Source organism: Balaenoptera musculus, chromosome 2 (genome assembly GCF_009873245.2).
Source record: "Balaenoptera musculus isolate JJ_BM4_2016_0621 chromosome 2, mBalMus1.pri.v3, whole genome shotgun sequence".
Classification (NCBI taxonomy): Eukaryota; Metazoa; Chordata; class Mammalia; order Artiodactyla; family Balaenopteridae; genus Balaenoptera; species Balaenoptera musculus.
Window position 1 is genome coordinate 36997274 of NC_045786.1, and position 21469 is coordinate 37018742.

Sequence of the window (21469 nt, forward strand, 5' to 3'; positions counted from 1 at the left end):
GAGGTGAAGGAACCGCTCGTTGGCCGAAAGCCGTTGAGAGCGGTGAGGGAGGGCCAGGGGAGCCCGCTTTGCCCAGGTCCCCAGCTTGAAGGTGGTGGGCTTGGGCCCGAACGCCCTGAGAAAGCGGTGCCCACGTGGGGTTAGGAGTGAGGCCGTGCGGGCTGTGGAGGGGGCCCCTGACCGAGACCCCCGCCCAAGGGCTGGCGCGGACAAGAGGGTCGAGGGAGGGCGGAGCACGGGCGGCAGCGAGCGCGCCGGGGGCGGGCTCTTCGGGGCAGGCTCCGCCCCCAGGGGCGCGGGTTTAAAAGGAGGGAAGGCGCTCGTCAGGGACCCGAGCCCTGGCTAAGTGCACCTGAACAGAGGCGCGGCCGGCACCCAGCCATGACCCTGCGGGCGCGGGGCGCTCGGCTGCTCGGAGGCCTTCTGCTCTTCGCTCTGCTCGCTGCCGGCGCTGCCCCGTTTAGCTGGGATCTCCCGGAGCCCCGCAGCCGGGCCAGCAAGATCCGAGTGCACCCGCGGGGCAATCTCTGGGCCACCGGTAAGTCTTCGCGGTACGGGCAAGCGCCCCCCACCCTGCTCTGACCCCATTTTCCTTCTCTGCCCTCTCCTCAGCCATGGACACTAGTGTCCAGGCTAGAGGGGACCCTGGAACTCACCTAACAGATGGGGAACTTGAGACCCAGACCCAATGACTTGGTTAAATCACTCACCCAGCCAGTTTAAAGCAGAGCTGGGGCTGGATCCTAAATCTACCTGCCAGCCCGTGCCCCTTCTCTTAGACAAGACTCTACTGAATCTTCTAACCTCTGGTGTGTCTTCTCTCTGCACCTCCACCTTCCAGACACCTCTTGTTCTCCACTTCCTTCTCTGCCGTTTCCCGTCCCTCTTCTAAGCAGATAGCACAACTGGCAGAGTTTCTTCCTGGCCCTGGGGCATCCCACCCTGCTTCCAGCTGTACCACCCCCTCCATCCCATCTACCTGCTCAGGAAAAGCTGAGGTACAGGCTTTGCCACCACCCGTGGTCTTTGTGGCTCCTGGTGACGAGGAGGAGGAAGGTTGTGTACCCTCCTGCCATGAGAACTGAAAAGTGGGAGAGATGGGGAGCTTTCCCACTGGGATAGGATCCTTGCTCCCTGACTTCCTTGTGCCTCGGCATCTCCTTTCTAGGTCACTTCATGGGCAAGAAGAGTCTGGAGCCCCCCAGCCCATCCCTACTGGGGACAGCTCCCCTCATCTCCCTGAGGGACCAGAGACTGCAGCTGAGTCATGATCTGCTCAGGATCCTCCTGCAAAAGAAAGCTCTGGGCATGAGCCTCAGCGGCCCAGCACCTCACACCCAGGTGAGCCAGGCCCCCACCTCAGGCCCGGGAGAGGCTCAGCCAGGGCTGCCCCTGGATCCAGCATTGGGCTTACGGTGTGAGTGCTCAGCCAGGGTGTGATAGGCCCACCCAAGAAAGCCAGAGATTCTAGGCTCTCCCTGTGATCTAGAGCTCAAACGGAGAGGATTCTGAAGAAAGAAAGCTGACCTTCCCAGCAAACCCCATGGAACAAAAAGTAGGGGAAGACGTTCCCCTCACCCATTGCCCAGTCTAAAGTCACAGCCTGGGATTATCCAGCTTCTTCCAGCAGGACCTTCCGCTACCTCCACCCCAGTCTACACAGACTTGCCCCACCCCAGCTGTCCACCTTTGCTGTGCCCTGTATGTGCCTGTTGGGACCCTGAGGCTCAGAGAAGGGATGAAAAGAGTTAGTCAGCAGCCAAGACAGAGTCTAGACCTTGTTCACCTTGACCAGTGCTCTTCCCAGTCTCTCGTCTGCCTCAGTGACCAGTGGCAGGATTTCTCAACGCCAGCACTTGATATTCTGGGCTGGACAGTTTTCTGTTGTGGGAGCTGTCCTGTGCATTGTAGGAAGCTTAGCTGTGTCCCTCATCTCTATCCACTAGAGTATGGATAGATACTGTTAGGACAACCAAAAATGCCTCCAGACGTTGCCAGAGGTCCTCTGGGGAGGGGACAGGGGAGGGAGCCAAAATCACCCTTGGTTGTAAACCACTGACCTATGGGGTTCAAGGCCCCAGAGGTGGAGCCAAGCCAGCTTTCACCTCCAGCCTGGCAGAGGGGCAGCTCCTCCATTCTCTGTTCCTGGCGCCTTCCCCATCCCACACCACCTTCCCTGGTACTTCGTTGCTATGTGAAGAAGGCAGTGTGATGTGGTAGAATGTGAGCTCTGGTGACAGCATGCTGGGCTCATAAGCTAGCTACTTAGTAGCTGTGTGACCTTAGAAATGTCATTTAACCTCTCCAAGCCTCATCTTCCTCATCCATAAAATGGGAACAATAGTGCCCCTCTCCTCATAAATGAGACCATTTGTGTCACATGCTGAGCACGATGCCTAATGCATAGAAAGCGCTTAATAAACAGGAGCTGTTGCCAGTCTGTGAGCTTCCTGGCAGCACCAGTGGCTAACTTAACTTTGTGTCCCCCACCGTGCCTAGCATATAGTATGTACATTTTGAAAGAAGGGAGGGGCATTCCCTACAGAAGGTTCATCCCCAGCCCCGTGGGGAACTAAGATCCCACATGCCGCGCAGTGTGGCCAAAAAAAAAAAAACCATCAGCCTCTGGGGACCTCAGATGTAAGGGCCAGGTGCTCGGGCTGGCTGAGTCTGAAGGCAGACAATGTCCCCTCCGGGGCCACTGGCTGGTCTCAAAGGCCTGAAACATGAAGACCAACTAGAGAATCTCAGAGGAAGCAGTACTTAGCCCTGGGGGGTGGGACTTCAGAAGTGAGGTCTTGGGCAGAGCTGGAGGTGGGGGAGTAAAAACACTGTCCGGCCCAGGGCCAGGCATGGTACTTGGACTTTACTTCTATGATCTCCTTTGACTGTCATGACCACTCTGTGAGGTTTAGGCTGTTATTCTGAGAAAACCACTACCCTGACCCCTCCCAGGCCCTTCAGGGAGAAAGGCACTGGGGGGCCTGCCCCTGCCTACCTCTGTGGATGCCTAGCACTTAGGAATGGCAGGATGCCCCTATCATCTGTCCCCCTGACCAGGTGAATTCCTCTGTGTGTTCCTCTTCAGTACAGGAGGGTGCTGGTGCAAATGCTGCAGAAGTGATGCCATTCATCAGGAAGACAAGATGACATGGCTTAGATTGTGCCCACCCAGGGAAGGTGCTGAATGGGACCCAGGCAGCCCCATCTGGATGTAAATCATGGGCTCACATCTCTGTTACTCCGTTACTGTGATTTCTGGTTGGGTTGCCAGGAATATCGCCAATCAGATGCAGATGATGTCCCTGCTGTATTTCTTGCTTCCCTGTTGAAGTTGTGAATAAAACCCTGCTCTTTACATAGACTGTCTGGTCCTCTCTTTCTACCCATGTTGGAGGGGATGGGAGGGAAAGGAGACTGAAAAACCCAGTGTTCAGTGAGATGGGGCTGGCCCCAAAGAGCCCAGGACACTCCGTGGCACCAGTCTGGCACTGACTCTGGACTCCTACTCATTCACTCATTCAGGAAGCAGGTACTCAACACGTGCTGTATGCCAGGTCCTCTGCCAGGCGCTTTTCTACTCTCGCCTCTGCCACCTACCGGCAGAGGCAAGTCTCTCCTGTTTCCCACCTGTAAAAGCTCCCACCTACATACACTACACGGTAGGGCTTTGCTTACCTGATTTCATCCTCACGCCAAGCTTTGAGGGGAGTGCCCAGCACATACCAAGGAAAGAGCTGAGCTGGGATCCAGACCCGAGGTCCCCTTACTCTTTTCTCTAGCCTTGTGGGATTGCCAGTTAGCAAATAAAAGTACAGGACACCCAGTTATATTCGAATTTCAGATAAACAATGAATAATATTTTCGTATAAGATATCCTAAATATTGCATGGACATACTTAAACGAAAAAAATTATTCGTTGTTTACCTAAAAATTGGAATTTAACCGGGCGTCCTGTATTTTATCTGGCCTTTTCCTCTGATCTGCAAATACCAGGTCATAAAACGAGCGTGTATTTGGTCCCTCAGGCCCCGCCCGGAACTGACATCCTGGGAATCCCTGAATTTGCGTCTTGTTTCCAGGAGAGTTTATCCGGAGAATCCCGGACCTAGCTAGCTAAGGGTACTGCATGTCCACGGCGGCGCTAGGGCACCTCTAAGGCCCCGCCCCCGGGTCAGACCAGGCCGCGCCCCACTCCTCGCGAGAGGGCCGCGCTTGCCCAGGAAGGTTCAGAGGCGGAAGTGGGGTACCGGAAGCGACAGTTGCCATGGAGCCCGCGGAGGACTGGCTGGTGGAATCCTTGCGCTTGTAAATCGTGTGGGCTTGGGACGTGGAATCCGGGCCTGGAGCTGGCTTGGGGGCGGACGGGCGTGGCGTGGAGCACGCAGGGAACTCGCGGCATGTGGGGCGGGACCTGTACGGAGGACTCCGCCTGGGCCTCGGCTCCCGCAGCTGGGAAATGGCACCTTCCTGTGTGCGCAAATTGTGTGAAGTACTAGTAGGGGCAGTGCTTGTGGAGGACAATAATAACATAAGTGACTGTTTATTTTGCGCCAGGCTCTGGTTTAAACCTTAAACAAAGATTATCTCGATTCCTCACATCAACCTTGGGGAGTCTGAGTACTCTAGGAGTTCCTTTTTACAGATGAGGACGAGGCTCAGGGAAATTGTGACTGGCCTGCTCCCAGTCACACAGGGGATGAAATGTGTAACAAGACTTGATCCCAGTTCTGCCTGATTCCAGAGCCTGGGCCCCCAACTGCCGAACCATGCTAACATCTCAGGTTCTTTAACAGCTATAAAGTGCCATGCATCGTGTGACGTTGTGTCCCTATCATGCAGGTACCAGGATTTCCATGCATTCGACCTCTCGGGAGCCACTCGAGTCCTTGAATGGATTGGTGACAAAGGTGATATGCCCTGCCTGGCCCTGAAGAACCACTCCTCAAGCTGGAACTCAGGAGCTCAGCCCAGAGGGACCCAACCACTCTTCTGGGAGCTTGAGGGCCTCTTGGTCACTTGTAGCAATTTCATGCCCCATCAGCATTATATATCTCTTATGAAAATCTAGATCTCTTCCATCCCTCAGTACAAGGCTGCATACCAATGGCAGAAGAGTTTATCTTTGCTTTGGAAGATTTGGCAGAGTGTCTGGACCCAGCCGTGGTCCAGAATCTTTCTAGCACTTTGTCACAGCTTATTCTGCTTCTTTTTCCAGGAATCTTGGTTGCTGGCTATGAAAGCCTGAAAAAAAATGAGATTCTTCATCTGATATTACCTCTCAGACTTTCTGTAAAAGAAAACCAGGTAACTTGAAATATTTATGCTGAGTATATGTGTCTACTTCTACTCATTTATTAAATCTTTATGGAGCTCCTATTGTCTACTAAATATTGTCCTGGATACTAGAAAGAGAGAAACTGTAAGCACTGGGCCTGCCCTTATAGTCTAATAAAGGGAGGCAAACGTGCACAGAGGTAAGTTGTACAGAAAGTCCTGGGATTTACAGACGGCTCCTAGAGCAAGAAGTCAATTATACTTTATCAAGAATAGATTTAGGGGGAATTCCCTGGTGGTCCAGTGGTTAAGACGCACACTTCACTGTAGGGGGCCTGGGTTCGATCCCTGGTCGGGGAACCAAGATCCCATAAGCTGTGCCACACGGCCGGAAAAAAAAAAAATTTAGGGAGCAATTAGAGTATGAAGGGTGGTTGAAACCTTAGAATGGTTAAGATCACCTAGGATGAATGTGTAGTATATAAAGAATAAGAGCAGAAGATGGCTAAAGACAGAACCTCAGGGAGAACATTTAAGAAATGGGTAGAGGAAGATGATGAACCCACAGGGAGTACTGAGAAAGAATACTCTTGAAGAAGGAGGAGTCTCAGAAAAGGCCAGTGTGATCCAGAAGCCAAGAGAAAGAATGTGTCACGAAGAGTTGATAGCTGCCTAATGTTAGTATAAAATCACTTCAGCCTCATTGGCTAGATCAGTCCGGCCTTTATTGCCCTTGGGTAAATTGCCTTCCTAATGTTCTTGATCTTCCTCATCCCTACTCCTGAAGCTAAGTCAGGAGCTCACCAAAATTGAGCCTTGATGAGAGACCTGATTTACCTCCCACCTCACCCCTGGCTTTCCCTCTGTTCTCTTGTGGCCACCTCCTCCTCCCCTGCCTCTGGTTCCTCACGTGGAGGATAGTAGAGTCTAGTGGCTAAGAGCATGGACTTCGGTTAGACAGACTTGGTTCAGATGTATAACATAACCCCTGTGACCTTAAAAAGTTGCTTAAGCTCCCTATGCCTTGGCTTTGTCATTTTAGAACAGGGACAATTATAGTGCCCAGGTCACAGAGTGGTTGTAAGAATTCAACATGATAGAGTAAAGCACTAAACAGGGTGGCTGACACAGTGAGCACTGGATAATTGGCAGTTGTATTTTTTTTAATTAATTAGTTTATTTATTTAATTTATTTATTTGGCTGCGTTGGGTCTTCGGTGCTGCACTGGCTTTTTCTAGTTGCGGTGAGCGGGGGCTACTCTTAGTTGCGGTGCGCGGGCTTCTCATTGCGGTAGCTTCTCTTGTTGCGGAGCATGGGCTCTAGGTGCGTGGGCTTCAGTAGTTGTGGCTCGCGGGCTCTAGAGCAGAGGCTCAGTAGTTGTGGTGCACAGGCTCAGTTGCTCTGCGGCATGTGGGATCTTCCTGGACCAGGGATCGAACCCGTGTCCCTTGCATTAGCAGGTGGATTCCTTTTTTTTTTTAAATACCATGCATTTTCTTTTTTTCTTTATTTATTTTTAAAATTTTATTTACTTTTGGTTGCTTTGGGTCTTCGTTGTGGTGCGTGGGCTTCTCGTTGCGGTGGCTTCTCTTGTTGCAGAGCACGGGCTCTAGGCACACGGGCTTCATAGTTGTGGCATGCAGGCTTCAGTAGTTGTGGCACTCAGGCTCAGTAGTTGTGGCTCACGGGCTCTAGAGCACAGGCTCAGTTGTTGTGGTGCACGGCTTAGATGCTACATGGCATGTGGCATCTTCCCGGACCAGGGCTCGAACCCGTGTCCCCTACATTGGCAGGCGGATTCTTAACCACTAGCAGGTGGATTCTTAACCACTGAGCCACCAGGGAAGTCCTGGCAGTTGTATTTTTATTGCTGGAAGAACCCACCTAACTTCCAGTGCGAGGTGTGGGGAGGAATGGGGCTGTGTTAGTTGGCTGATACATTCCACCTTTCTCTGTTAAGCCTCTGTGACTCCTCTAAGAAGGCTTGGAATATAACACTTGTGCTGTGGTGTGAAAGGTTGAAGAAGAAAGGTTCTGGATGGCAGGAAAGAAAGGAAGCTATCTGTGTAGGCAGCTGAGACCAACATTTGCAAATAACAGCACCCTGAGGCCCTGCCCAGAGAAGCATCATTGCCACCTGAGCGGCTTCCGTGGCTTCCTGCTAGGCTGGGAAATGGCTCCTTACCTAGAACTTGTCTGAAACGTTCCTTTGGAGAGTGGTCCCCTATCTGATTGGCCACCTCTTTGTATTTTAGGGCTTACTCCCTGAAAGAGATTTCAAGGTACGCCATGGAGGATTTTCAGACAGATCTGTCTTTGATCTGAAGTATGTGCCAGACACCAGGTATGGTCAGCTCTGTGACCCAGACCTTCCATTCAGGATGGAGTGGCTAGAACTTTAGGGGTATCCTGTATCTTTATCACCACCCCTCCCCGTCCCGCCTCAGCACAGGGGCACATGGGAGGGCACGTGCACACACAGATCTGGAATACAAAGAAACCAGTGCTCGGTGGCTTTACAGTCCCTCACGGACCTCTTGACTATGGTAACCCACAGATTGCTGGCGTTGCTCTAGGGAATAGATATAAAGTAGAAGGGATGCTCTTAGTTTCTCAGAGAGCTGGTGGTGGGTAGTTGGGGCTAATAGCTCAGTTGGCAGAGGCCAGAGCCTCTGGGTGAGGGTTCTGTATTCAGGCTGCCTGCTGGGTCCTCTAGCACACGTCATGCCACGTGGAAGCCAGGGCTCAGTCCCACGACTCTCTGTGAGCTGTGGACCTGTCCCTAAAGGCGAACAAGCCTGCTCCTCCTCTGTTAAGTGAGGGTGACTGATCTTGAGGACCCCTCCCTGCGTAAGCTCTCCTGATACGGGGAGTGTAGGAATCCCAAGCTGAGTGGGCTGGAGAGGGAGAGGCTGAGGGCTATGTGGGTGAGCTCCCCGCTGTCTGGGCTGAGATTTCCTATCCATCCTGAATAGGTTGCTGGTGACCAGTGGCCTTCCCGGTTGTTACCTGCAGGTGTGGCAGATTGCGGAGGACAGCGGTAAGTGACTTTGACTTGGCGGGGTTGGGTTTGTAGGAAAGCCTGTTACTCTCACACCCCCAATCCCTAATCTGAGCCAGTTAAGAAACAGACTCAGAGCCAGTGGGAATTAAAATGCAGTATCTACTGGGACTTCCCTGGCAGTCCAGTGGTTAAGACTCTGCGCTTCCACTGCAGGGGGCACGGGTTCAGTCCCTGGTTGGGGAGCTAAGATCCCACATGCCACATGGCGTGGCCAAAAAATTCTTTTAAAAAATGCAGTATCTGCTTCAATGCAGCAAAGGTGAATTAGCAGCCACAGCAGTGCACACAAGCCCCAAGTGGAGCTTCCTATAGCTTGCTTCAGGAATTGAGTTTACCAGCCCAGCCAGAGGCAGAGCACCTGGTGAACTTCGGGCCTCTCCCACCCCGGGCAGGGGCAGAGCGAGGGCAGCAGGGAGGTCACCTCTCATTGCAGCCATGCTGCTCTCAGGGAGGGAAAACAGTGAGTGAGCACGAGGCTGGGCTGACCAGTCTCCCACTCAGAGACATCACTCTGCTGCCCAACGGGAACAGGAAAGTTGGGAAAGGCACAGGAAGCGTTAGTCCTGTTCCTCTGGGAGTCGGGGAGTTCCTTCATAGTATCCCCTCCAGCAGGAGGTTTGCGGTTCCCCTGTCAGGCAGGCACCGGAGCCTGCAGCCCTGATCCAGCCCCTGCCATCCCTCCTTGGGTTAGACCATTGCTGACCAGCGTGGAAGCGGGCCTCAGAGGCAAAGACAGCCACTCTTGGAACTGCCCCTTGGCTTGTGTGGTCCTCTGCCTCACTTGGATGCTTCCCAGAAACCAGTAGCAGCTGTTGGCTTCTCCCCAAGCTTCATTGCTGCAGGAAGGCACTTCTGGTCCTCATTTGGTTTTTGAGGTCGCTGACCCTGTGGACTTTCCTTTGTTGTTTCTTCCTTGTCACTTGTCTGATGCTGTAGCTTCCAGGTGTGTGTATATCCTTATTTGTAGTTATGATTGTTTATTTTTTCATAATTTTATTGAAAGTCACCCATTTTAAGTATACAGTTCAGTGATTTTTTTTTTTTAGTAAATTTAACAAGTTGTGCAACCACCACTATAATCAGTTTTGGATATTTTCATGACCCCAGTAAGATCCATCATGCCAATTACTATTAACCCCCATGCCCACACCCTGCCCCAGGCGACCACTAATCTGCTTTCTGTTTCTATGATAGATTTGCCTTTTCTGGATATTTCATATCAATGGAATCATACAATATGTGGTCTCTTGTATCTGGCTTCGTTCACTGAGCATAGTACTTTTGAGGTCCACCATGTCATACAATGTCATAATGTGTATCAGCAGTTTGTTCCTTTTTATGGCTGAATAGTATTCCATTTATGGATGTATCACATTTGTCTATCTGTTCACCAGTTGATGGATCTGATTTTTGGTTATTAGGAATAATGCTGCTAAGAACATTCATGTACAAGTCTCTGTGTGGACATATGTCTTCATATGTCTTGGATAGACATTAGGAATAAAATTGCTGGATCATGTGGTAAATTTATGTTTGATTTTTTAAGAAACTCCCGAACTCTTTTCCAAAATGGCTTCATCATTTACATTCCCACCAGCAGTGTATGAGGGTTCCTGTTTCTCCATGTCCTCACCAACATTTTATTATCTGTCTTTTTTTTTTTTTTTTTTTTTTTTTTACTGGCAAGGATGTGGGTCAACAGTAACTTTTTTTTTTTAATGTTACTTTTAATTAATTAATTTAATTTTATTTTTTGGCTGTGTTGGGTCTTCGTTTCTGTGTGAGGGCTTTCTCTAGTTGTGGCAAGCGGGGGCCACTCTTCATCGCGGTGCGCGGGCCTCTCGCCATCGTGGTCTCTCTTGTTGTGGAGCACAGGCTCCAGACGCGCAGGCTCAGTAGTTGTGGCTCACGGGCCTAGTTGCTCCGTGGCATGTGGGATCTTCCCAGACCAGGGCTCAAACCCGTGTCCCCTGCATTGGCAGGCAGATTCTCAACCACTGCGCCACCAGGGAAGCCCTATCTGTCTTTTTTATTAAAGCTATCCTAATGGATGTGAAATTGTATATCATGTGGCTTTCATTTGCAATTCCTTAATGACTAATAATGTTGAGCATCTTTTTATATGCTTATTAGCCATTCATGTATCTTTGGTAAAATGCCTATTTGAATCTTCCTAAGGGTGTTTTGTTGTTATTTTTTTTCTGCCAGCAGGCTGAGATAACATGCTGTCACAGGCCCTTTGATATTCCAGTTTCACTGTACATTTTAATAGATACTTGTTTGGATTAATTAACAATCTATAAGATGTAACAGTAATATTAATGAGTGTATATTATATTCCAGTCACTGTACTAATCACTTTCCATGTGTGATCTCATTAAATTCTCATGAGTCTGAGAACAAACTCTTTCCCAGAGAGGCTAACTTGTTCAAAGTCACAAAGATGGTCGCAGAACCAAGACTTAAATCTAGTCTGACTTCAGAGTCTGCTTATAACTATGCCTGGTGGTAACTATAGTTAGATAATAATAATTGATCTCAGTATAGTATGTAAGGGCTCTGAAAAAAAGGTCGTAGGGTATTTACTTACTGGCAACATAGTCTGTGCCACCATTTTGCTTAGATCTGGTTCCTGGAAGTAAGATCTACTTATGAAAGGGCACATAATAATAATAATAATAATAATAATTATTATTATTATTATTATTATTATTATTACTGTTATTTGTAGCAGTAGCTAGCATTTCATCATTCAGTCGTTATTCATTGTGTGCTTCCAGTGTGCCAAGCATTGGGCAAGGTTCTGGGGATATAACAGCAAGCACTCACATAGATGTTCCATGCTTTCTTGGTGCTTATATTTTATCAACTATTTTGCCCACTTTTTGATTGGCTGTTTTGTCTTTATTGACTTGTGAGAGTTCTTTGTACGTTCTAGATACATGTTATTTATCAGATATATGTTTTGCTAATATTTTCTCCCTGTCTTTTCATTTTCTTAATAGTGTCCTTTGAAGCATAAAAGTTTTAAATTTTGATGAGGTCCGTTTTAATAATAAAACAGTGTCATATCTAAGAAATCTTTACTTAATCCATAGATTTTCCCCAGTGTTTTTTTTTTTCCAAAAGTTTTATTGTTTTAGCTCCAACATTTAAGTCTGTGATCTCTTTAGAGTTAACTTTTGTGTATGGTAGGTATGAGGGAAGGGTCTAAGTTCATCTTTTTCATGTGAATGTCTGGTTGTCCATTTGTCAAAAAGCCTGGCCTTTCTCCACTGACCTGCGTTGGTGCCTTTGGTGAAAATCGGTTGATTGTGAATATAAGGATTTATTTCTGGACTCTCCGTTCGGTTCCAGTGATCTCTATGTCGATCCTTATGTCAGTAACTTATAGTTTGTTTGTTTTTTAATTTTATTTATTTATTTATGGCTGTGTGTTGGGTCTTCGCTTCTGCGCGAGGGCTTTCTCTAGTTGCGGCAAGCGGGGGCCACTCCTCATCGCGGTGCGTGGGCCTCTCACTGTCGTGGCCTCTCTTGTTGCGGAGCACAGGCTCCAGACGCGCAGGCTCAGTAGCTGTGGCTCACGGGCCTAGTTGCTCCGCAGCATGTGGGATCCTCCCAGACCAGGGCTCGAACCCGTGTCCCCTGCATTGGCAGGCAGATTCTCAACCACTGCGCCACCAGGGAAGCCCCTATAGTTGTTTTTTATCTTTCTCTAAAAATAGGCTGCGTGGGGCAGCAATGGTTTAAAGATGAGGGGGCGCCTTGGAGCTCTTTCGCCCTGACAGTGCCTGGGGTACCAGGTGCCATGTAGAACCTGTAGCCCCAGGCCCAGGAGAGCTAGGCCCAAGGAGACTTGCTCTGACACCCATATGAGAGTAGGAAATCAGATAGTTACCTTCCCCTGGATATTAGTGCAGAATATTCCAGAATCTGAGGAAGGCTGGCCAGCTGTTTTCCTAGACGCCTAAAAATATAGCATTATCTTGGTGAATTTTCCAAGGTCCAGGTTTGACCCACAGCTTTGGTATCTCAGAAACCTGATTCTGTCAGCACACTCAGAACAAATTTAATCTGTTATTAGGGGCAGACGCGCTCACCAGACTCACAGGACTGCTGTATAAACCAGAACGCAGATTTATTAGTTTATAATGAAAAAATAAGTATCCCTAAAAGTGGAATATTCCAGATCCTTATTCTTTTCCTATAGAAGACCTAACCTAATCAAAGCCTGCATGATAAACATAACCATAACAAGAGGAATCAGCTCCGAGGCTTCCAAATGGTGTTTTCATAAGCTGTCTTAGGCAGAGAGTATAGAACTTGTGAAGGCTTGGCTCCCCAGGCCTAGGTGCTGTCCAGGCCCCTGGAGGGAGGGCCTGTGGCCTCCCCTCTCAGCTCTGGGGCTGAGGGGTCCACTGAGAATGTCTTTAGATGGAGACATACCTAACAGCCTCAGCTGAATGTCTCCCGAAGCCTCTACTTGGAAGTTAACTTCAGTCTGGAGTGGCTCTCTCTGCCGTGGACGGGCCCCAGCATTTTCTTTGCCTTTGTGGCTGAACAGCCCCCTCTCATGGCCACCACTTTTCCTTTTGACGTGGTAATATGTTAGCTCAGTACTGCAGGTCTGGAGCCATTCTGACTCCTTAAGGAGTGTGCCTACTGCAACAGAACCAACCGTTCTGTTGGTTTAATCTTCAGACAGCCTTCTTTCTTTTATTGCCCAGTTCTTGGAGGTGCCTCACTGCATCTTTTGCTTTGATTTTGTAGTAGTTTTTCTTTTCATTTGGCTAGTTGGTGTGGATTTCCTAAAGGGGGCATTTTGACACTGACAAGAGAGGGGATGAGGAGGAACCTGCATTTCCTTCCTGTTGTAACTACGGAGCACAACCCTCCAGTCAGGAGCTCTGAAGCCTTTGTCTTCCACTGCATCTTTGAAATAGGTCTTTGAAGGCTTTCCCTTGACCTCCTCCTTCCCTGCCATCAGGGGACAAATCATATCTGAGAACCACCCCTGGCTCAGAGCAGCAGGTCCTGGGGAATCTGTTCCGGGTTCCTCAGAGTCTGTGGAAAGGGAAGAGGGAGCCGCTTAAGTGGGGCCCGGGGGAGTGAGGCAAGCTGTGCTGGGCTGGTTTGAATCGCAGCCTCACTGGCACTCGCCGGAGACACATGGTCCTGAGGCTCAGCTGTTTTGTCTGCTCCGACCTCTGCGGCTCCTAGGGTAGAGCAGTTATGTTCAACAAGTCTAGACGAAGTGCACTGAGAGTCTGTGGCTTGGGGAGCAGGACTCAAGGGGCCTCTGCATCCTAGCCCAGCCTGGCCGCACCTTCTGTGACTCCTTGTATGTGAACTGTCTCCAGGGAACTGACTGCCACGTGCTCGCTTGATAAGCCGTGTTAGTGTTCCTTCTCTCATCCGTCCCTTCCTCATCCTCTTACCTATCCTCCAGAATTTAAAAATACATAGATCTCCATTTTCTTCAGAGAATGTGAAACCAAACAGTGAGCTCCCTCTTGGAGCAAGAAAATATAAAATGGAAAATATGCATCTCCCTTTAAGTAGTTTGTACAGCAAACTACTTGTTCTGAACTATGTTATAAATGGAGAATGCAGAGACGGGAACCTGTCTGCTGTCGAAGCAGACTGAGGTGAACAAAGCTAAAATTTGATTTAACCTGAGGGCAAGTATGTCTTTTTAACGTTCAGTGTAAAAAAGATGTGGACTTTCTTGCCCTGTTTATGTTTGAAGACAAAGACATCTGTGTTATAACCTTGACCTGTTAGGATTCGGCCAATTGCTTGAGGTCATGGGACATGTTTTTGAAGAAATAATATTACTTCATGAACTCCGTTCCTGTTATTTTCAGTTAAGGTGTAAACAACATCATCGGCGTGTTCTTTCCTTTTCTCTTCCTTTATTTGTTCTCCGCAAAACTATAAAAAACCAGAATTGCTTGGGAGGTTTTGAGATGGCTGCTGTGATTCATTATCTCCCATGTGCGAAACAGTTCATAAGACAAATTATAGAGAAACTACAGTGCTTCTGACAGTTTCCAAAAAGTAAACACAACGCACAGTGATTATGTCTCCACATCCTCTCTCGCCAGCTGTGAGCCCGTCTCCCCTGACCTTCTGGCAGGCCTTCACCATGGAATGTTTCAAACCTGCATTAACATTCTGGACTTTAGCCGCTTCCATCTTCCCCCAGATGTCATCAAGGCTGTCAGCACCATTGATGTGCGCGAGAAGGAGGGGCATCTCTGGCCCAGGGTGGCCATCTTCTCGTCGGCGGCGCCCGGAGTCCTCCACGGGGCCAGGCTCAGCAGTCTGAAGGTGGTGGATCTGGAATCACAGAAGACCACGTACAGCTCAGGTACCGCAGCCCCTTGCTGGCTCCTCAAGCCCCACCCAGCCACGCTGGAAGCCGAATCCAACCCTGTGTGCCAGCTGCTGGGGAAACGAGATGAGTGAGAGGCAAGGCCAGGCCTCGGGGCTCCTGTTCCGGGGCTGGGGAAGGCAGTCCGGGACCAGCACACAATCAGCCAGGCGGACCGTGTGAGATGAGAAGGCGGCAGGAAATGGTTCGCTCGGCTGGGGGCCGGTGGGGAGCTGCCCAGAGGAGGGGGCTTGGACCAGCCAACGCCGCCAAACCGCTGGACCCATCTGACTGCAGCCACTTTTCTCCTCTCGCCCCGCCATCCAGGTGTCAGTGACGGCGAGTTGCTGAGTAGCCTGCAGGTCCTGGACGCACACACCTTTGCTTTCTGCTGCACCTCGGGCCGCCTGGGGCTTGTCGACACCCGCCAGAAGTGGACCCCGTCAGAGAACCTCAGGCCCGGATCTGGGTCCGCTGGAGGGAGGTGGTGTGCAGAAGCTGGGGGCCGGGGCCCTGGGCCCAGCATTGCCAGCCTTGGCTTGGACGGGCAGCTCTGTCTTCTTGACCCCCGGGATCTCTGCCAGCCGGTGAGCTTGGTCCAGTGCCCAGTGTCCACGCCTAGCCCTGACCCAGAGCTGCTGCGAGTGACTTGGGCTCCAGGCCTGGACAACTGCTTGGCGATTTCAGGTACTGCTGAGAGGATTTTGTGTCTGTCACTTGATCTCTCTCTTCCGGGGACTCTTGAGTGCTCAGGAAGGAGCCCATAGTCCCTTAGTGAATCTGGCCCCAGAAGTTAAAGTTGCTCACAGAAAAGCTCCAAATTAGCTCTCCAGGTTCTTCAGTGGCGGCCCTTCCACATCCTGGCTACCAGACTTCCCCACGTTGGTAGCAGGCCTTTCCTGTCCCAGCAGGAATTCAGTTCTGAGGTTGGTGGAGAGGCTGCGGATGGTAAGACACCAGGACAGCCACGGGCTGCACCAGGGAGAGGTGATAGGGTCTCAGCGGTGCCGCTCAGTCTTTTCGCTTTTAGAATTACAGCAAGCTAGCTAGGTCAGCAGGCTCCTGGGTCTGGCCCAGCAGTATCTAGTTGAATGAGGGTGTGTAATGAGGTATCTGAAAGCCGATGGAAGGATCCTCTGATGGGGGGAGAGGTTGAAAGAACAGTTGAGAGAGCAAGAGAGGGTCATTGGTTATGGCGGGATCCAGAAAGAGCAGAAGAGCAGAACCAGGCTTGGGTGGTTCTCTCTAAAGGCTTCTCTTTCCCCCACCAAGTAGGAGACAAGGCCATCTGCTGAGAGGGACTCACATGTGGAGGGATTAGAATTGGGGGCAAGTGGAAGAGGTTTGAAAAGTCTCTAAAGCCTCCGTTTCTTGGGAAAATAATAGTACCTACTTCATACAGTTGTGAGGGTTAAAAGAGAGAATGCAAGATTAGCCTCGGGCCTGGCACGTGATACATGGACAACAGATGCTTATTGTTATATGCTCCGAGGAGTCATCAGCCGCCGACATTGACGGCAGATGTTACATGCCCTTCCGTTGGCCTTTAATTTTATTTATTTATTTATTTGGCTGTACCGCGCAGCTTGTGGGATCTTAGTTCCCCAACCAGGGATAGAACCCACGCCCTCAGCAGTGAAAGCGCAGAGTCCAAACCACTGGACTGCCAAGGAATTCCCTCAGTTGGCCTTTAAGTATCTTGTGGCTCTTTGATTCCTCATCCTCTAGCCTGTTTTTGTTCCGTAGAGCATTCAGAGATTCAGCGTCAGTGCTCTCTTTTCTTGTTCTTCCTCAGGTTTTGATGGGACGGTCCAGGTCTATGACGTCACGTCTTGGGGTGGAACGGGGCGCCAAGTAGAACCTGTCTTCACTCACAAAGGTCACATCTTCCTAGACGGCAATGGGATAGACGCTGCTCCACTGGTCACCACCCACACCTGGCACCCCTGCAAACCGAGGACTTTGTTGTCCGCAGCAAGTGATGCCTCTCTGCACGTATGGGACTGGGTGGACCTCCATGCTGCCTGCTGACTCCAGCATCTTTCCGCCCAGGCCCTAGGAAGCTGCTGTATAGCAAGGATGTTGATTCAGGATTCAAGTGACCACAGAGCCCTGTTACCAGCTGAGTGGCCGTGGGTAAGTTAACCAGCCTCTCAGTCCCAGTTTCTTTATTTGTAGAATGAGACTGGTAATAACTACCTGGCAGGACTGTTGGGAAAGTTAGAAGTAACATATTTAAAAATAACTGGTAAGGGGACTTCCCTGGTGGCACAGTGGTTAAGACTCCGTGCTCCCAATGCAGGGGGCCCGGGTTCAGTCCCTGGTCAGGGAACTAGATCCCACATGCATGCTGCAACTAAGAGTTCGCATGTCACAACTAAGGAGCCCGTCTGCCGCAACTAAGACCCAGCACAACCAAATAAATAATAAAAATAATAATAGTAACCGGTAGGATGCATGGCACAATAAATATTTGGTAGCTACTCTTAGATCTGGGAGCCCCATTTCCCCCAAGTGTAAAATGGCAGCGTTTTACCCCTGTCTGCATTCACAATATCATGGAATCTGAAGAGCTAACGGATGTAAACAGGTTTTGTGAACTTTTTTACAGACGTGAAAATGTATAGTGACAGATAATCATGAAAAAGTCAACCCCAGTAGCAATGAAGGAAATAGCAATTAAAATAAGGTTATGCCATTTTTATCTACTAAATTGCCAAATTTTAAAACATTTTTGCCTTGAACAGCTGATTAAGGTTACATGGTACACAATTCAGAAGGTACAGAGGAGCAGCTTGGTTCTTTATCCCAGTTGTATGATGTACCATTGTTCAGTTGAACCATAATTTATATATCCAGGCTTCTGTTATGTGGCAATTAAAATTTTCTAATCCTTTGAAATTACAAATAGTGTGTACAACTTTTGTATCCATGAACAATATGTCTGTAGAATACATTTCTAAAATTAAAACTGCTAAGGCAGAGGATGTGAGCATTTTTCAATTTTATAAATACTGTCAAAGTGCCCTCCATAGAGATTGTGCCACTTTATGACGGCAACGATGATGATCGGTCTGATTCTCTTACCTCACCACCACTCTCCTTAGTGGCTTTTTGACCTTTGCCAGTCTGATAAATGAAAAATCATTATTTGTACTTTTAGTCTGCATTTCTCTTATGTGTGAGGTTGAGACTCTTCACATATTTAAAAGTTTGGGGGCAGCTGTTTTTAAAGGTGGTAACAGCCAGGGTGGGGAGCTAGGCATTCTCATCAGTACCACCTGCAGCTGGCGTTCAGGCAGAGACTGGCCACCCTCCTCTTGGGCGGTTCTCACTGGAACACGGCCTTCACCAGGGTGATGCTTTCCAACCCCTGACCCCCAGGGGAGTAGGCCCAAAGGACATTTCTTTTGGTGGCCCGTAGCAAATATGAAAGTGTACCTGCATGTGACTCCTCACTGTCACATTTGTTAAAGGATTTTCAGCAATTTTCTTGTTGAAATTATTTGATTACTAGTCACAGTTTGGGCTCTGATTTTTTTTTAAAATAGCTTTATTGAGATATAATTCACATACCATACAATTCACCCATTTAAAATGTACAATTTAATGGGTTTTGGTATATTACTTTATTAGTTTTTAAAGATTATGGTAAAATATATCTAACAATTTGCCATTTTCCCCATTTTTAGGTGTACAACTCAGTGGCATTAATTACATTCACAATGTTGCATGACCAGCACCACTATTTATTTCCAAAACTTTTCATCACCCCAAACAAACTGACTATTGTGGGCTCTGGTTTTTTGGCTTTCAGTTGGGCCTATTTGGTGTATTCTTCAGCTCGGCTCCTATAACAAAATGCCACAGACTGGAGTCTTAAACAACAGAGATTTACTTCTCACAGTTCTGGAGGCTGGGAAGTCCAATATCAAGGTGCTGGCTAGTCCAATATCAAGGTGCTGGCTAGGTGGGTTTCATCCTGAGGCCTCTTCTCTTGGCTTGTAGGTGGCCACCATCTTGCTGTGTGCTCACATGACCTCTTCTCTCTGCTCAGGCAGAGAAAGCTCTGGTCTCTGTTCCTCTTCTTTTGACACCAGTCCTTTCAGATTAGAGCCTCACCCTTATGACATCACTTAACCTTAATTCCCTCTTAAAAGCTCTATCTCCAAATACAGTTACACTGGGGGTTATGGGGGTGGGAGGGGGTATAATTTAGCCCATAGCATTTAGGAATTATTTTGAAGTAAGAAAAACCTAATAAATTTTCCAATGAAATGATTATTTTAAATTAATTTAACAAATGTAATGAATGAGCATTACATTTTGGAGAGGTGTAATTTAAAAATTTCAGGTGTAATTTAAAAATTTCAGACTCAAGATGTGATCCTTCTTACAATCGTCTGGAGTCTTCTTTCTAATCCTTTTCTTCCCCTCCATCACCTCATGAGAACTGATTCTATAGATTCATTTCCAGAAAAAGGTAATTTCTTCTTTGCTGTGCGCCATTTCGGCTTAAGCTTCACAGGAACACTCTGCTTTCAGATAGAAGAGGAAACCTATATGACAAATCAGGGATTTTTTTTTTCTCAAGAGAGTTGGATTACCAGCATAGCACTGGCTAAACTATATTATTTCACCAAGTAAAAGAGATGAGTAATTTAGAAAGTAGTAGAATTGATACATGAATTGAAAAGCTGCTTTTCTAGGGACTTCGCAGGTGGCACAGTGGTTAAGAATCCGCCTGCCAATGCAGGGGATGCGGGTTCAAGTCCTAGTCCGGGAAGGTCCCACATGCTGTTGGAGCAACTAAGCCCATGCGCCACAACTACTGAAGCCCGCGCACGTAGAGCCCGTACTCTGCAACAAGAGAAGCCACCGCAATGAGAAGCCCACACGCAGCAACGAAGAGTAGCCCCCGCTCGCTGCAACTAGAGAAAGCCCACACGCAGCAACGAAGACCCAACGCAGCCAAATTAAAAAAAGAAAACTTAAAAAAAAATAAAAGAAGAAAAGCTACTTTTCTGAAAAATACTGATACATCAGTCAGTCATGGTCCAGCCAGGAAGACTGAATCCACACCAGATAATTCAGTGGAGGGAATTTCATTATGTGGTATCTGAAAGAGGATGCAAGGGAAAGTGAGGCCCTAAAGGAGGTGGTGGGTGTGTTGCCCAGAGCCCAGGAATGGGGCCTCCCAGTGGGAACTGAGCACAGTGATCTTGCCTGGCTGTGGCTGGGGCCGTGGCAGGATCTGAGACTGCAAACAGCTAGACTGCAGGAAGTACAGAGAAAGAAGTCCCCAGGCTTCTCTCCTTCCACCCTCCAACATCCTGCCTGTGCCATGAACCAAACCTGACAGGAGCTTGTCAGCTAGGGAGCCTGGGAAATGCAGCAAGCAGGGGACAGGCCTGGGATGGATCTGAGGACAAACAGGCAAATGACTGGCACCACAGCCAAACCTCCTCAAGCAAGAAAAAGGAAAAAACTGAATAAAGAAAATAGAACAAGGATATCACAACAGATCTAGAGAACAAGAATTATAAGAGAATATAGTGTGCACAATGATATTAATTTGAAAATCTCAAGATAAACAGTTAATTTTCTTGAAAATATACATTGATTTTTATAAATTTCTTTTTTTAGAAGATAATCTGAACTATCCAATAAGAAAGAAAAAACTACTCAAGGAATAACACCAAAAAGAATATTGGCGGGGGGGGGGGCGGTGGACAATTTTGTAAATAATTTTTTTCCAAACTTTTAAAGAACAGAAAATTCCCATGCTATAGAGACTATTTCACATAAAAAATCTAAAAACTCATTTTATGAAGGTACTATAATCCTAATAACAAAACTTGGCCAAGAAACTGTGCTCAAATACAACACCACACTCTCTCAAGCTCAGGTATCCACACTAGACAGTAGCCTCAACACTATACTCCACAACAGTCCTTTTATAACCAATATTTTTTTTTTCCAATGGCGAGAAATGTACTCATTTTAATGGAATTCCAAAAGATAGTATAATTTTAAATAAAATAGCCTAACAGGCACAGGTTATTAGAAACAGACACAAGCTACAAAAAGACTAAAAAAGGATACACAAATAGCTTTTAATGTATTGGAAATAAATGGCTTCATTCTCAGTTTTTTGGTTTTTTTTTTTTATGATTACAAACCAGGAACATTTTTATTGTTTATTCCCCGTAGACAAACTATATTAAGATTTTGGTGAAAACACTTATTTTTTTTTTAACATCTTTATTAGAGTATATTTGCTTTACAATGGTGTGTTAATTTCTGTTTTATTCACAAAATGAATCAGCTATACATATATATATATATATATATATATCCCCATATCTCTTCCCTCTTGCATCTCCCTCCCTCCAACCCTCCCTATCCCACCCCTCTAGGTGGTCACAAAGCACCGAGCTGTGCTATGCGGCTGCTTCCCACTAGCTAGCTATTTTACATTTGGTAGTGTATATATGTCCATGCCACTCTCTCACTTCGTCCCAGCTTACCCTTCCCCCTCCCCGTGTCCTCAAGTCCATTCTCTAGTAGGTCTGCATCTTTATTCCCATCCTGCCCCTAGGTTCTGCATGACCCTTTTTTTTTTTTTTTTTAGATTCCATATATATGTGTTAACATACGGTATTTGTTTTTCTCTTTCTGACTTACTTCACTCTGTATGACAGACTCTAGGTCCATCCACCTCACTACAAATAACTCAATTTCGTTTCT

At 47.9% G+C, this 21469-nt stretch overlaps 2 protein-coding genes across 3 annotated transcripts; both read left to right on the forward strand.

The window, feature by feature from the left end:
• The first annotated feature begins 322 nt into the window (after window positions 1-322).
• NMB (neuromedin B) lies at window positions 323-3358 on the forward strand. Of its 2 annotated transcripts, none has more exons than XM_036843334.1 (3): window positions 323-538; window positions 1169-1341; window positions 3089-3358. In XM_036843334.1, exons 1-3 carry the CDS (start codon window positions 382-384, stop codon window positions 3122-3124), a joined length of 366 nt encoding a protein of 121 aa, XP_036699229.1. In that variant the 5' UTR covers window positions 323-381; the 3' UTR covers window positions 3125-3358. The 2 variants fall into 2 exon arrangements, with proteins under 2 accessions (XP_036699229.1, XP_036699228.1); XM_036843333.1 differs by having other exon boundaries at window positions 3094-3353.
• An 859-nt stretch (window positions 3359-4217) lies between these two features.
• Window positions 4218-18261, forward strand: WDR73 (WD repeat domain 73). Its single transcript, XM_036844957.1, has 8 exons — window positions 4218-4309; window positions 4844-4911; window positions 5220-5308; window positions 7535-7623; window positions 8255-8319; window positions 14552-14716; window positions 15047-15406; window positions 16515-18261. Exons 1-8 carry the CDS (start codon window positions 4269-4271, stop codon window positions 16748-16750), a joined length of 1113 nt encoding a protein of 370 aa, XP_036700852.1. The 5' UTR covers window positions 4218-4268; the 3' UTR covers window positions 16751-18261.
• Window positions 18262-21469: the final 3208 nt, after the last annotated feature.